At 36.9% G+C, this 13370-nt stretch overlaps 1 protein-coding gene across 2 annotated transcripts in view; it reads right to left on the bottom strand.

Annotated features, from left to right (window-relative positions):
* The window catches only part of NAA15 (N-alpha-acetyltransferase 15, NatA auxiliary subunit), a 74514-nt gene that overhangs the window by 45311 nt on the left and 15833 nt on the right, over positions 1-13370 (bottom strand). For both annotated transcript variants that reach the window (XM_082652829.1, XM_082652830.1), the window contains exons 2-3: positions 4726-4810; positions 2110-2214 (exon numbers count right to left, since the gene is read on the bottom strand). In XM_082652829.1, the coding sequence (XP_082508955.1) occupies positions 2110-2214; positions 4726-4810 (190 nt within the window). The remainder of the gene's footprint in view (positions 1-2109; positions 2215-4725; positions 4811-13370) is intronic.

The following is a 13370-nucleotide window of genomic DNA, read 5'->3' as shown; positions in this document are numbered from 1 at the left end:
GAAGGTAGTTTGATACAGTGGGGAAGAAAAGCACAGCTCTTCGAGCCAGAGAAAACAGGTCCAGCCTGGCTTATTAGCTCTGTGACCTTAACAAGTTAATTTAATCTTATGTTTCCTCAATTATAAAATATAAATAAATAGAGAGTCTATACAGCAAAGCACAGCAGTTTGGTGACAAAATGGAATAACATATAAAGTGTTCACTGGCTTGCACAAAAATAAATGCTCAATAAATATTAAGAATTATCTTTACTTTTAAAAGGAAAAAGAGGGAATGGGTATCCATGACATGTAATTGTTTTAAATCAAGTGTATTTTCTTTTCCTTAGCTAACAAGGTGCTTGGGACAGACCCTTAGTGCAGTATAAAGTTCCTAAAAATCAACCACTTAAATTTAGGGTGCAGGTGGCCAAAGTGTACAGTCTCCTATCCAAGGAACTTCAAGTCTAGTAAGGGGTACAGATAAGTAAGCAAAATTACAGTAGGTTGTAAAATTGTGCTCCAAAGGGGGAAAATATGGAAATAATCTCACTCCCTAAAACAGGTCTTTTTCACTTTAGATCTTGATTACTGCAAGTCACCCATCCTCCTGCCTTCAGTCTCTCTGCTTTTACTCTCACCTGCCAGAGTAACCTTTCAAAACACACACAATCAAAAGAAAAAAGTCTACTTCCCTTTCCAGAAATGAGTAATGTTTCTCTCTCAGATCAGATTCCAACTTTTCAATCTAACAACTTCTACACTCCTTAACAGAGTCAGTAAATACAGAATTTCTAGGGTGACATGTATAACTGAAAATACATAATGTTATAAATTTTATTTGAAAAATAATCTTCATTTTCATAATGCAAATGACAAAGTAAAGGTTGACAAATCTTCTCAGTTGGTTGGAACATGGTTTTAAAAGCCTGAGATACACCAGCCTTCGTAATCTGGCGCCCATTACCTACCTTCCTATCCCCGCACCCCCATCTCAGGACTTGATCAACTCTCTTGAGCACTGCAACACCTTTTAACTGCCTTGAATCTTCTTCTAAAAATCTATCCGCAAGGAGTTTAACACTGCTAAAAATTTAAAGAAATTCATGTTCATCAAGAGGAACCCAGTTTTGAATAAAGCATGGCAAGTACATACAGAACACCGCACCAACATTAAAATGATGAAAAGATATCTATAAGATCTTATTAATTAATCCTTTGCTTACCTTTTCAGTTTCTGGTTACTCTCAACTCACTCACTTCTGCTTTACTGGATTAGTGATAATTGTTGAACAAATTATAACATTTTATGTAATACTCAGAAGTGTTAAGCTTCTACCAAGTATCTTCCTTCACTAGACTATAAGATCTTTGACAGCAAAATCCATATCTTTTCTTAGTCTGTATTATTCCAGACTAACACTTGAAAATTTGCTAAGTGTTTCAGCACTTCATTGTGTTAGCCAACAAAATGGGTAAAGAAATATTTGTCAAAAACTATTTAAAAAACAGTAACCCACAATTTTTTCTCGATCTTCCCTCAGACATTTGTACTTGATCCTATTCTCACACTTCCCTTAATAAAATAAAATAAAATAAAATTCACCTCATGCAGTACGGCATTATCAGGGACTATGTTAAGCATTATTAAATCTTTACACCACCACAGTGAAGTGGGTATGAGTATTCTCATTTAACACATAAGGAAACTAAGCCCTAAGATCACAGCTAGAAAGAAGCTGCGCTGAGACTCAAACCAAAGTGAAGCACACTCCAAACCCTGGGCTCTCAATCAGTATACTATACTGCCTTCTAATACTCCTTATTGTATATCCTTCTCTAAATTCATGCTATGATGAAATCTGCAGGGTACCTCTTTTAAAAGGCAAATATCTGCAGGGTAGATATTTTAAAAGGCAAGTCCCATTTATCTGTAACTAGATACAACAGTAGAACATGGTAGGTATATAAACATGTTTCCTGAATGAAGGCAGTTGCTATTACTCAATTGAAGAAAGAACCATCTCCTCTGCAGTTACACAGTAAGAGACATCTAAAACTTCTGACTCCCAAATTGCTGCCTTAGCTCAAGACACCACAATCCAACCCTTAAATATACAAAAAGGATACACACATGACTCTTCAAGTCATTTCTCAAACCTCTACGAACCAATTCATAAGCTTCTTCCTTTTTTCCCAAACAGTTCAATGTTAATCCTTTCATAGCCAGGGTTTCTATTTAAAAAAAAAAGAAAAAGAAGAAAAGGAAGAAAAAAAGAAAAAGAATTTAAAGATAACTAACAACAACAAAAACGGTAACCATAATCTCAAAAACAAATGTTACATTATCCTTAATATTTAAAACTTCAAGGAGATTCCTGGGAAAACGTCCAGGTTTTTACAGAATTAAAATATTTGTTAAATTGACAAATGAAGTAACTACACATTTCTATAATGTAGGCCTCCCTAGATTTTTTTTTTTTAGATAAAAAGATACAAAAATGCATGAATATCTGGTAATCCATATGCTAACAAGATAAAATGATTTTTCTACTGTTCAGGGGAATTCCATGACCTTATTAAATTACTCCTTTAAAGTATGAAAAACTTTATCTTGAAACAGACTATCTCTGTGAACCCAAGTTACACAAAGGTTAAATTCACTGTTCAACTATTTAAATATACACATAAATTACATTTCTGGTTTTCATACATTTATTTTAAAACGGTTATTTGGGATTACTATTAAATACACAAGTAAAAGAAGATGTCAGACACCTGTCATTCACAATCCACAGATTAAAAAAGAATTGAGGGCTTCCCTGGTGGCGCAGTGGTTGAGAGTCCGCCTGCTGATGCAGGGGACGTGGGTTCGTGCCCCGGTCCGGGAGGATCCCACATGCCGCGGAGCGGCTGGACCCGTGAGCAACGGCCACTGGGCATGCGCGTCCGGAGCCTGTGCTCCGCGGCAGGAGAGGCCACAACAGTGAGAGGCCCGCGTACCGCAAAATAAAAATTAAAAAAAAAAACAAAAGAGTTGAGGAAAATATTAATTTTCAGAAAGGGAAAAACAATATTTCTAATTTCACAATGTATATTCTATGAAACACAAATGAATATAAAATATTCATTATGATTAATTTGTCTTTTAGGACTACAACTTAAAATTTATAGAAAAATTAGGAATAAAAGATAAGGATTAAACACATTATCCTGAGGAAAAGTCAACATTTATAGTAAAACATAGATAAAGAAATGGAAGCGGGCTTCCCTGGTGGCGCAGTGGTTGAGAGTCCACCTGCCGATGCGGGGGACACGGGTTCGTGCCCCGGTCCAGGAAGATCCTGCATGCTGCGGAGCGGCTGGGCCCGTGAGCCATGGCCGCTGAGCCTGCGCGTCCGGAGCCTGTGCTCCATAATGGGAGAGGCCACAACAGTGAGAGGCCCGCGTACCACAAAAAAAATAAGAAGAAGAAAAAGAAAGAAATGGAAGCAAAAAAAAAGAAGGAAAAAAATGTGTACAAAATCATCATAAATCATGCATAAATTTAAAGAAAAAGGAAGCAAACAAACAAAATATATTTGGCAAGTAGCCGAATTAGCAAGGTACTGTAGAAAGTAACACTTTGTTGTTAAACAGGTAAAAATCTATTCTTGCAAGAAACAACTTCAAGTGTCTTAATTAATGAAAACCCAGGTTGTCAGTAAGTTTAGAACAAATCATAACTTATGTACTGTTAAAAAGTATTTTCAATTAAATTATGACACTTCATATGCAACCCGATTTCAGATATGTTAAAGTATGAAGGGACATTGCATTTTAGACACAATGAAAGTTGGTACTCTGCTGTACTGAAACTCTATGGTGATTATACGACTAAGAGTTACATTACCATTATGCATACTTTTGGAATGAATATAAAACAACCTAATATCCAACTGGCTAGCAAAACTATTTTTTAACAAGGAAATGGAGAGAGAAAATTTTAGATACTTTATTCCCACTGCTTTCCATCTTTAAACAATTTTATCACTAGAGTGAAAGTACACGAGAGTAAAGATAGCTAACGGAACTATTGCTCTCTCCCTCTTCAATACTAAGAGAACATTATCAAATTAATTAACAAAGAGCCATGTTTCCTAACTACAAATCAGACCTGTGAAAGCTTATTTTTCCTTTGCTTCTTTACAAGTTTATCCTACAAACATCTCACTGTCCAATTTTCTACCCTCACACAGGCAAAAGCTATGTAAACTTTCAAAATCAAGTCTTAACCATGACTGTCTTGAAAAACTAATTAAGATACAATGCTAAATAAGAAGGTGCTGGTTCATGAGCAAAGACCCAAATGGATACTTTCTGAATAAGTTTATTGTAAGAAATAAACTTTATCTAGCTCAACCAAAGTTCTCAAGCAAAATTTTCTTGTAACATTTTAAATAAACCTATTTATTAAGCTTAAATTAGCATATTTGTCTTACTAGGTTCTTTTGCCTTTCCTATGGTGCTAATATTCAAAATAGGAATAAATCAGAACTCAAGTAGATTGTGTTATCAGTTTCTCGACAATAAATTCAAAGTATCAGTATTAAACATCTCACAGGAGTCAAGGATAAGAAGGTCCATTCTCTCTGGAAAACAGTCTAGGCAGCTGGGATTAACAGAACCCAAATAAGTGAAACCAGATAAGTAAGCAAAGCCTTACCTACTTATGCTTACAAGCAAGTGTACAGTATTTACACTTACCTCCATGCTCAGCAAATTTGGGGTTAGAGAGGATTTGTTTACAGAATTTCAATCCATTTCTGTACTGTTTATGTTCATAACATCTCTGTCAAAACAAAAGAGAAAAATTTAAGTTTAGCAAGAAATGCAAACAATTTGAAATTCGGTGCTAAATTTTTGATTCTGTTAAATACAACAAAATGATCACGTTATTTCCATATTCTCCTAAATCCCACTAAAACACAGTTAAAAAAAATAAATACAGGGAGTTCTCTGTTGGCTTAGTGGTTAAGATTTGGCACTTTCACTGCAGTGACCGGGGTTCAATCCCTGCTCAGAGAACGGGATACTGCAAGCCACACCGTGCAGCCAAAATTTAAAAAAAAAAAAAAAGAAAAAGAAAAAGGAAAGTTCAAAAACAGAAAGTAAAATCAAGACAAAGGGACAAAATATACATTAGAAAAAATAAGAAAATCATTAGCTTACTCTAAAAGGTCCAACAAGTGTTAATAATGTGAAAACTGAAAAAAAAGGAAAGGTGTAGAAATGATATTTTAAAATAACATTTTCTTTTTGCTGAAGGAAACAAGTCTCTGAAGCCACAAGGGACAAACAAGTGCATGCAAATTAACAAAGGGGAGAAAAGACCCACACTATGGCACACCATAATGAAAATTCAAAGCCTGGAAATAATGGTCCTTAAAAACTTCTGGAAAGAGGGGCTTCTCTGGTGGCGCAGTGGTTAAGAATCCACCTGCCAATGCAGGGGACAAGGGTTCGAGCCCTGGCCCAGGAAGATCCCACATGCTGCAAAGCAACTAAGCCCATGCGCCACTACTGAGCCTGAGCTCTAGAGCCCACGTGCCACAACTACTGTAGCCTGCGCGCCTAGAGCCCGTGTTCTGCAACGAGAAGCCACCACAATAAGAAGCCCGTGCAACGCAAAGAAGAGTAGTCCCCGCTCACCGCAACTACAGAAAGCCCATGCGCAGCAACGAAGACCCAACACAGCCAAAAATAAATTAATTAATTAAAAAAAAAAAACTTCCAGAGAGAAAAAAACAAGTCACATAAAAAAGATCTGTAATCAGAATAGCACTGAACTTTTACTCCAAAGTAACAATGGAATATTGCTAAAAGCTATAAAACTACACACAGCCTGCAAAATTCAGAATACCTTACCTAGCTAAACTGTCAATCAAGTATATATAAGTAAAATGACAGTTTAAAGCTTCTCAGAAAGTTAAAATTTTATCTCTCTGCACTCTTCCTTAGGAAGCTATTAAAAGGAATCAAAACAAACAAAAAAGATAACATGGGACTTAGTAAATAAGTAATCTAATGCAGAAAAAAGAACTAGAGAACAACCACTCCAAAATAAAACAGGATGCCAAAGGCCACCATGGAATAGGTTTCTATCAAAGACAAAAATGGAAATTTTATTTATAAACACCTGACAGAAATACAGGCACATTTAGGGAAAATGAGCAATGGGTCTATAGAAAACCAGGTAACTGAATAAGTAAGATAGGTATTAACTCCAGGAGAAATAAAGGCTTATATAAGAGAGTGTGGTGGTCTTAGTGGTCTTAGCATAATATTTGGCTCAACAACAAAAAATACATGTATAGTTATAAAAATGTAAATATTTAATACCAGTTTATCAAAATATTGTGATATAAGTATAAAGAGAGAAAGACAAGTGAGCAAATGTGTGAATGATGAAGTTCCAAGTCCTCATTTTCCATAAACAGAAGTCAACAAATGTCTAAAAGTCATGTATCAGGAAATACTGTTATAGGGACTTCCCTGGTGGTCCAGTGGCTAAGACTCCATGCTCCCAATGCAGGGGGCCCGAGTTTGATCCCTGGTCAGGAAACTAGATCCCACATGCCACAACTAAGAATTCGCATGCCGCAACTAAAGATCCCACGTGCCGCAACTAAAGATCCCGCGTGCCGCAACAAAGATCCTGGGTGCCACAACCTAAGACCTGGCACAGCCAAATAAATAAATATTTTTAAAAAGAAGAAAGAAATAATGTTATATTACTAAGCAACAGAAAAGCAAATACCAGAGAAAATGGCTAGAAGGACTGAGGGTGCTTGATTCTGGTGTGGGAAGGTATGGAGGGGATGGGGAGGGGGGCTGAGTTGACAAATTCTTTTTCATCATAAACCTTTTAGTGCTATCTGACTTTTAACTATCACCATGTGCTTTTAGAGCAATAATTATTTTTAAAGCACTGTATTCATTACAGAAAACATCTTAAAGATATGGTACTCTATGACAGATTTCACTGTCATAAGTTTAAACAAATTTTACTCACAATTTTTAAAACAATACATTCAAAATCTGGGAGGGGTAGTTAATGCAAATGATAATAAAATCATAGAAAAACGTGGAGAAACAAAAATGTAAAATTTTACATTCAGCACCATGAAATCAACTGCTTAAGGCTCAATGCTACAGCCAACTACAGAGCTGTCCTATGATCAACTATGTACTCACCATCTCTATTTTGTTCACATCTCAAACCTAATACACCATCCAAAACACAACTGATTTTTCCCCCAGAATCTATTCACCAAGTCTTCACCATCTCAAGAGATGCCCTTCCCTCAACTCACCCTCACTCAGATGATGAAGCAAAAAACCTAATTATCCTCTGTGCTTTCCTTCCCTGACACTTCCATTCTCTAGTAGATCCATCAGTCCTACTTTGTCAGCAATAGCTTCCTCTCAGCCCTTCCCACAACCAACAGGCAAAGTGATCTGGGGGATAGGAGGGAGGGGAGAGCAGAAGCAGTAACGTAACCATATGCAGACAAAGAAACATCCGACTAAGCAACTAAATTTAGTGTTCCTATTTACTTAGCAGAAAGCCTAAAAATAATTTTTCTTATAATAATTAAAATAACAGTAAAAAGCATTACAGGAAGCTATGACATAAAGACTAGGCTAATTAAAAGTGACACTCCTAACTTGTCACTGTTTTCCAGGAACTACATACATACAAAGAATAGTTTAAGCACACTATTTTTTTTAATAGATCATTACTGGAGTATAATTGCTTCACAATACTGTGTTAGTTTCTGTTGTACAACAAAGGGAATCAGCCATATGCATACATATATCCCCACATACCCTCCCTTTTGAGCCTCCCTCCCTCCCACCCTCCCTATCCCTCCTCTCCAGGTCATCGCAGAGCACTGAGCTGATCTCCCTGTGCTATGCTGCTGCTTCCCACTAGCTAACTATTTTACATTCGGTAGTGTATATTTGTTCACGCTACTCTCACTTCGCCCCAGCTTCCCCCTACCACCCAAAGTCATCAAGTCCATTCTCTATGCCTACCTTTTTTTTTTAGATTCCATATATATGTGTTAGCATACAGTATTTGTTTTTCTCTTTCTGGCTTACTTCACTCTGTGCGACAGACTCTAGGTCCATTCACCTCACTACAAATAACTCAATTTCATTCTTTTTATGGCTGAGTAATATTCCATTGTATACACGTGCCACATCTTTATCCATTCATCTGTCAATGGACATTAAGGTTGATTCCACGTCCTGGCTATTGTAAATACTGCTGCAATGAACACTGTGGTACATGTCTATATTTTTTTGAACATCTTTATTGGAGCATAATTGCTTTACAATGGTGTGTTAGTTTCTGCTTTATAACAAAGTGAATCAGCTATACATATACATATGTTCCCGTATCTCTTCCCTCTTGTGTCTCCCTCCCCCCCACCCTCCCTATCCCACCCCTCTAAGTGGTCACAAAGCACCGAGCTGATCTCCCTGTGCTATGCAGCTGCTTCCCATTAGCTATCTATTTTATGTTTGGTAGTGTATATATGTCCATGCCACTCTCTCACTTTGTCCCAGCTTACCCTTCCCCCTCCCCGTATCCTCAAGTCCATTCTCTAGTAGATCTGTGTCTTTATTCCCGTCTTGCCCCTAGGTTCTTCATGACATTTTTTTTTCTTAGATTCCATATATATGTGTTAGCATACAGTATTTGTTTTTCTCTTTATGACTTACTTCACTCTGTACGACAGACTCTAGGTCCATCCACCTCACTACAAGTAACTCAATTTCATTTTGTTTTATGGCTGAGTAATATTCCACTGTATATATGTGCCACATCTTCTTTATCCATTCATCTGATGATGGACACTTAGGTTGCTTCCACCTCCTGGCTATTGTAAATAGAGCTGCAATGAACATTTTGGTACATGTCTCTTTTTGAATTACGGTTTTCTCAGGGTATATGCCCAGTAGTGGGATTGCTGGGTCATATGGTAGTTCTATTTTTAATTTTTTAAGGACCCTCCATACTGTTCTCCATAGTGGTTCTATCAATTTACATTCCCACCAACAATGCAGGAGGGTTCCCTTTTCACCACACCCTTTCCAGCATTTATTGTTTCTAGATTTTTTGATAATGGCCATTCTGACTGGTGTGAGGTGATACCTCATTGTAGTTCTGATTTGCACTTCTCTAATAATTAGTGAGTTTGAGCATCTTTTCATGTGCCTCTTAGCCATCTGTATGCCTTCTTTGGTGAAATGTCTACTTAGGTCTTCTGCCCATTTTTTAATTGAACTGTTGTTTTTTTGATATTGAGCTCCATGAGCTGTTTTTGTATTTTGGAGATTAATCCTTTGCCTGTTGTTTCATTTGCAAATACTTTCTCCCATTCTGAGGGTTGCTTTTCGTCTTGTTTATGGTTTCCCTTGTTGTGCAAAAGCTTTTAAGTTTAATTAGGTCCCATCTGTTTATTTTTGTTTTTATTTCCATTACTCTAGGAGGTGGGTCACAAAAGATCTTGCTGTGGTTTATGTCAAAGAGTGTTTTTCCTGTGTTTTTCCTATGTTTTCCTCTAAGAGTTTTATAGTGTCTGGTCTTACATTTAGCTCTTTAATCCATTTGGAGTTTATTTTTGTGTATGGTGTTAGGTAGTGTTCTAATTTCATTCTTTTACATGTAGCTGTCCAGTTTTCCAAGCACCACTTTTTGAAGAGGCTGTCTTTTCTCCATGGTATGTTCTTGCCTCCTCTGTCATAAATTAGGTGACCATATGTGCGTGGGTTTATCTCTGGGCTTTCTATCCTGTACCACTGATCTATATTTCTGTTTTTGTGCCAGTACCACACTGTCTTGATTACTGTAGCTTTGTAGTATAGTTTGAAGTCGGGGAGCCTGATTCCTCCAGTTCCATTTTTTTTCTCAAGATTGCTTTGGCTATTCGGGATCCTTTGTGTTTCCATACGAATTGCAAAATTTTTTGCTCTAATTCTGTGAAGAATGCCATTGGTAGTTTGATAGGGATTGCACTGAATCTGTAGAGTGCTTTGGTTGGTATAGTCATTTTCATAATATTGATTCTTCCAATCCAAGAACATGGTGTATTTCTCCATCTGTTTATGTCATCTTTGACTTCTTTCATCAGTGCTGTATAGTTTTGTAAGTATAAGTCTTTCACCTCCTTAGGTAGGTTTATTCCTAGGTATTTTATTCTTTCTGTTGCTATGGTAAATGGGATTGTTTCCTTAATTTCTCTTTCTGATTTTTCGTTGTTAGTGTATAGGAATGCCAGAGATTTCTGTGCATTAATTTTGTATCCTGCAACCTTACCAAATTCATTGGTTGGTTTTAGGAGTTTTCTGGTGGCATCTTTAGGAATTTCTATGTATAGTATCATGGCATCTGCAAACAGTGATAGTTTTACTTCTTTTTTTCCAATTTGTATTTCTTTTATTTCTTTTTCTTCTCTGATTGCTGTGGCTAGGATTTCCAAAACTATGTTGAATAAGAGTGGTGAGAGTGGACACCCTTGTCTTGTTCCTGATATTAGTGGAAATGCTTTCAGTTTTTCACCATTGAGTATGATGTTTGCCATGAGTTTGTCATATATGGCCTTCCTTATGTTGAGGTAGGTTCCCTCTATGCCCACATTCTGGAGTTTTTATCATAAATGGGTGTTGAATTTTGTCAGAAGCTTTTTCTGCATCTACTGAGATGATCATATGGTTTTTATTCCTTAATTTGTTAATATGATGTAAAGACTAGGCTAATTAAAAGTGACACTCCTAACTTGTCACTGTTTTCCAGGAACTACATACATACAAAGAACAGTTTAAGTATCCTGCTCTTTTTTTTTAAAATAAATTTATTTATTTATTATTTTTGGCTGCACTGGGTCTTTGTTGCTGCACGCAGGCTCTCTCTAGTTGCAGTGAGCAGGGGCTACTCTTTGTTGCGGTGTGCGGGCTTCTCATTGTAGTGGCTTCTCTTGTTGCAGAGCACAGGCACTAGGCACGCAGGCTTCAGTAGTTGTGGCACGCAGGCTTCAGTAGTTGTGGCTCGCGGGCTCTAGAGCACAGGCTCAGTAGTTGTGGGGCACAGGCTTAGTTGCTCTGCGGCATGTGGGATCTTCCCAGACCAGGGCTCGAACACATGTCTCCTGCATTGGCAGGCGGATTCTTAACAACTGCACCACCAGGGAAGCCCCCTAAGTACACTATTCTTAAAACCCTCAATTTGCTTTCTAAAAATTTATTTCTGTAAAAACGTAGTAAGGGAACTTCCACTTTTAGCCATGATGGAGTGAGGCTGAACTTGTCCTTCTAACATAAACAACAAAACTGGATAAAATGTATAAAATAACTGTTGCCAGACACTGGACAACAGGCAGTGCAGGATTGTGAACCATGGGTTGAGGGGACATGATACACTTGGTAATGTCACTGTTTTACAGATTATAGCACAGGGAGAAGGATCCGAAGCAGAGCACAACAGTCCACAGAGTTGAAGAAACAAAGATTGAAGGTCAAGGAGGCTGAGGTACTCTGCAAGGCAGAGTACTGCAAGTGATGGAACTATTCAGAGAAAGACATCCAAAAATCTGCATGGGGTCCTTGCGCATCTGTTGCCAGAGATTACAAACCTAGTTAGTGGCAACATTCCTAGTCAGTGTTGGCGGGCCTAACAGTCTAGGTCCTCTGAGTCCCAGTTAAGAGCTCTTTCCATCACATACAGAAATTTTATTACATTTTATTAACATAAATATTATTAAAGCCAAGAGTTTTCATCTTTTAACAGATTTTCTAACCAACAAATTCAACTTTTATCTCATCTTTTGTTCCTTTGCTTACTCAGTACTATAATTAAATAGGCAATAAAAATGCCAAAAATAAGGTGACAAAAATGAACACACACAGATTAACCAATTTGATAATTCCCCCAAATAACTGAGTTTACCAAATGAAAATGAAAAACCGAACTCCACTTTCTTTTAATGAGATAATAATACTATAGCACTGAGTTTTTTATTTTATCAAACTTCAGAAAAGTAATTAAGTTTCAGTTCCTAATGATTATGCTCCTAATTAATGAAATCTGGCGGCTGCCCATATTGAAATTATACTCAATGCCACTAACCCAATTATCTTCTGTCAAGGTGACCCATAAAAATAATTGAGAATGGCATACCATTCAGTGTGCATTTAAGGAAACAGACCTCAATCTCTTTTTTCCCTAAAAGCACTACTCCTACAACAGGTCACTCATAACAAATGAGAGTAGTATTCTCACAGTTTAATGGAAAAAGTAACAGCAAACATTCAATTTACTTTACCCCAAAAAATTTCCTTGACACTTCTGCTCTTGCCCAAAGATAAACTCTAGTAGCATACAGGGTTTACAAGAAAAATAGGAAGTAGTGTATCATATTCAACAATTTCTTTCCTCCAAACATAAAAGGCCAGATCTATGTATAATTCAGCTTTAACACAGGTTTATGTCTAATCAAAATGGAATCTTATAAAAGCAGTCTTAAAGTATAACAGAAGATATAATCATAAGGAGTCCTGTTTTGAACCATTCAAAAGGCGTAAATGTACAAAATGAAAAAAATAATTTGCTTGTTTTTAAAACTCCCATGTAACGCTATCACTGAAGTTCATTCTACAGAATCATGGGAATAAAGCTACCATGATAAGATTCTTTTTTTTGTTTTGTTTTGTTTTGTTTTTTGTTTTGCGGCTCCGGACGCGCAGGCCCAGCAGCCATGGCTCACGGGCCCAGCCGCTCCGTGGCATGCGGGATCCTCCCGGACCGGACCGGGGCACAAACCCGTGTCCCCTGCATTGGCAGGTGGACTCCCAACCACTGCGCCACCAGGGAAGCCCTCTTTTTTTTTTTAAACCATAAGATACTTAATGCTGCTTTAATCAAACCCGTAGACTTAAAGAAAAGTTTTAGAGAATTTACTTTTATTTAGGTTAAGAGAGATGCAAATACTACATACAGTATACTTTGAGCAAAGGTTTCACATCAATTCATTTAAAACAGGCTTTGTAAAACAACATTGTGGGCAGACATGTTAAGTTCTCCATAGTAGAATCATAAAATTAAATAAAAATACATGTCTATAATCCCATCTCTGAAATTCTTGTATTTGGGGAGTTCTTGAAATTTCAGAATTATAAATAAATGGTTCCCTTGGTATGGAATGAATGCCATAGTATTCTGTTTGTCATCTTGCCTGTAACATGAACAAATGTTAATTCAAGATTAAACATAATAGTTTCAAAAATATTAGAATATTGTAGACTGTTAGCTTTCATTAGCAGCTAAATTTTAAAATATTAAC

The sequence above is a fragment of the Grampus griseus genome (assembly GCF_964374135.1).
Source record: "Grampus griseus genome assembly, chromosome: 4".
NCBI lineage: Eukaryota > Metazoa > Chordata > Mammalia > Artiodactyla > Delphinidae > Grampus > Grampus griseus.
The sequence above is the reverse complement of the archived record's forward strand: the minus strand, read 5'-3'. Positions and strand labels throughout refer to the sequence as shown.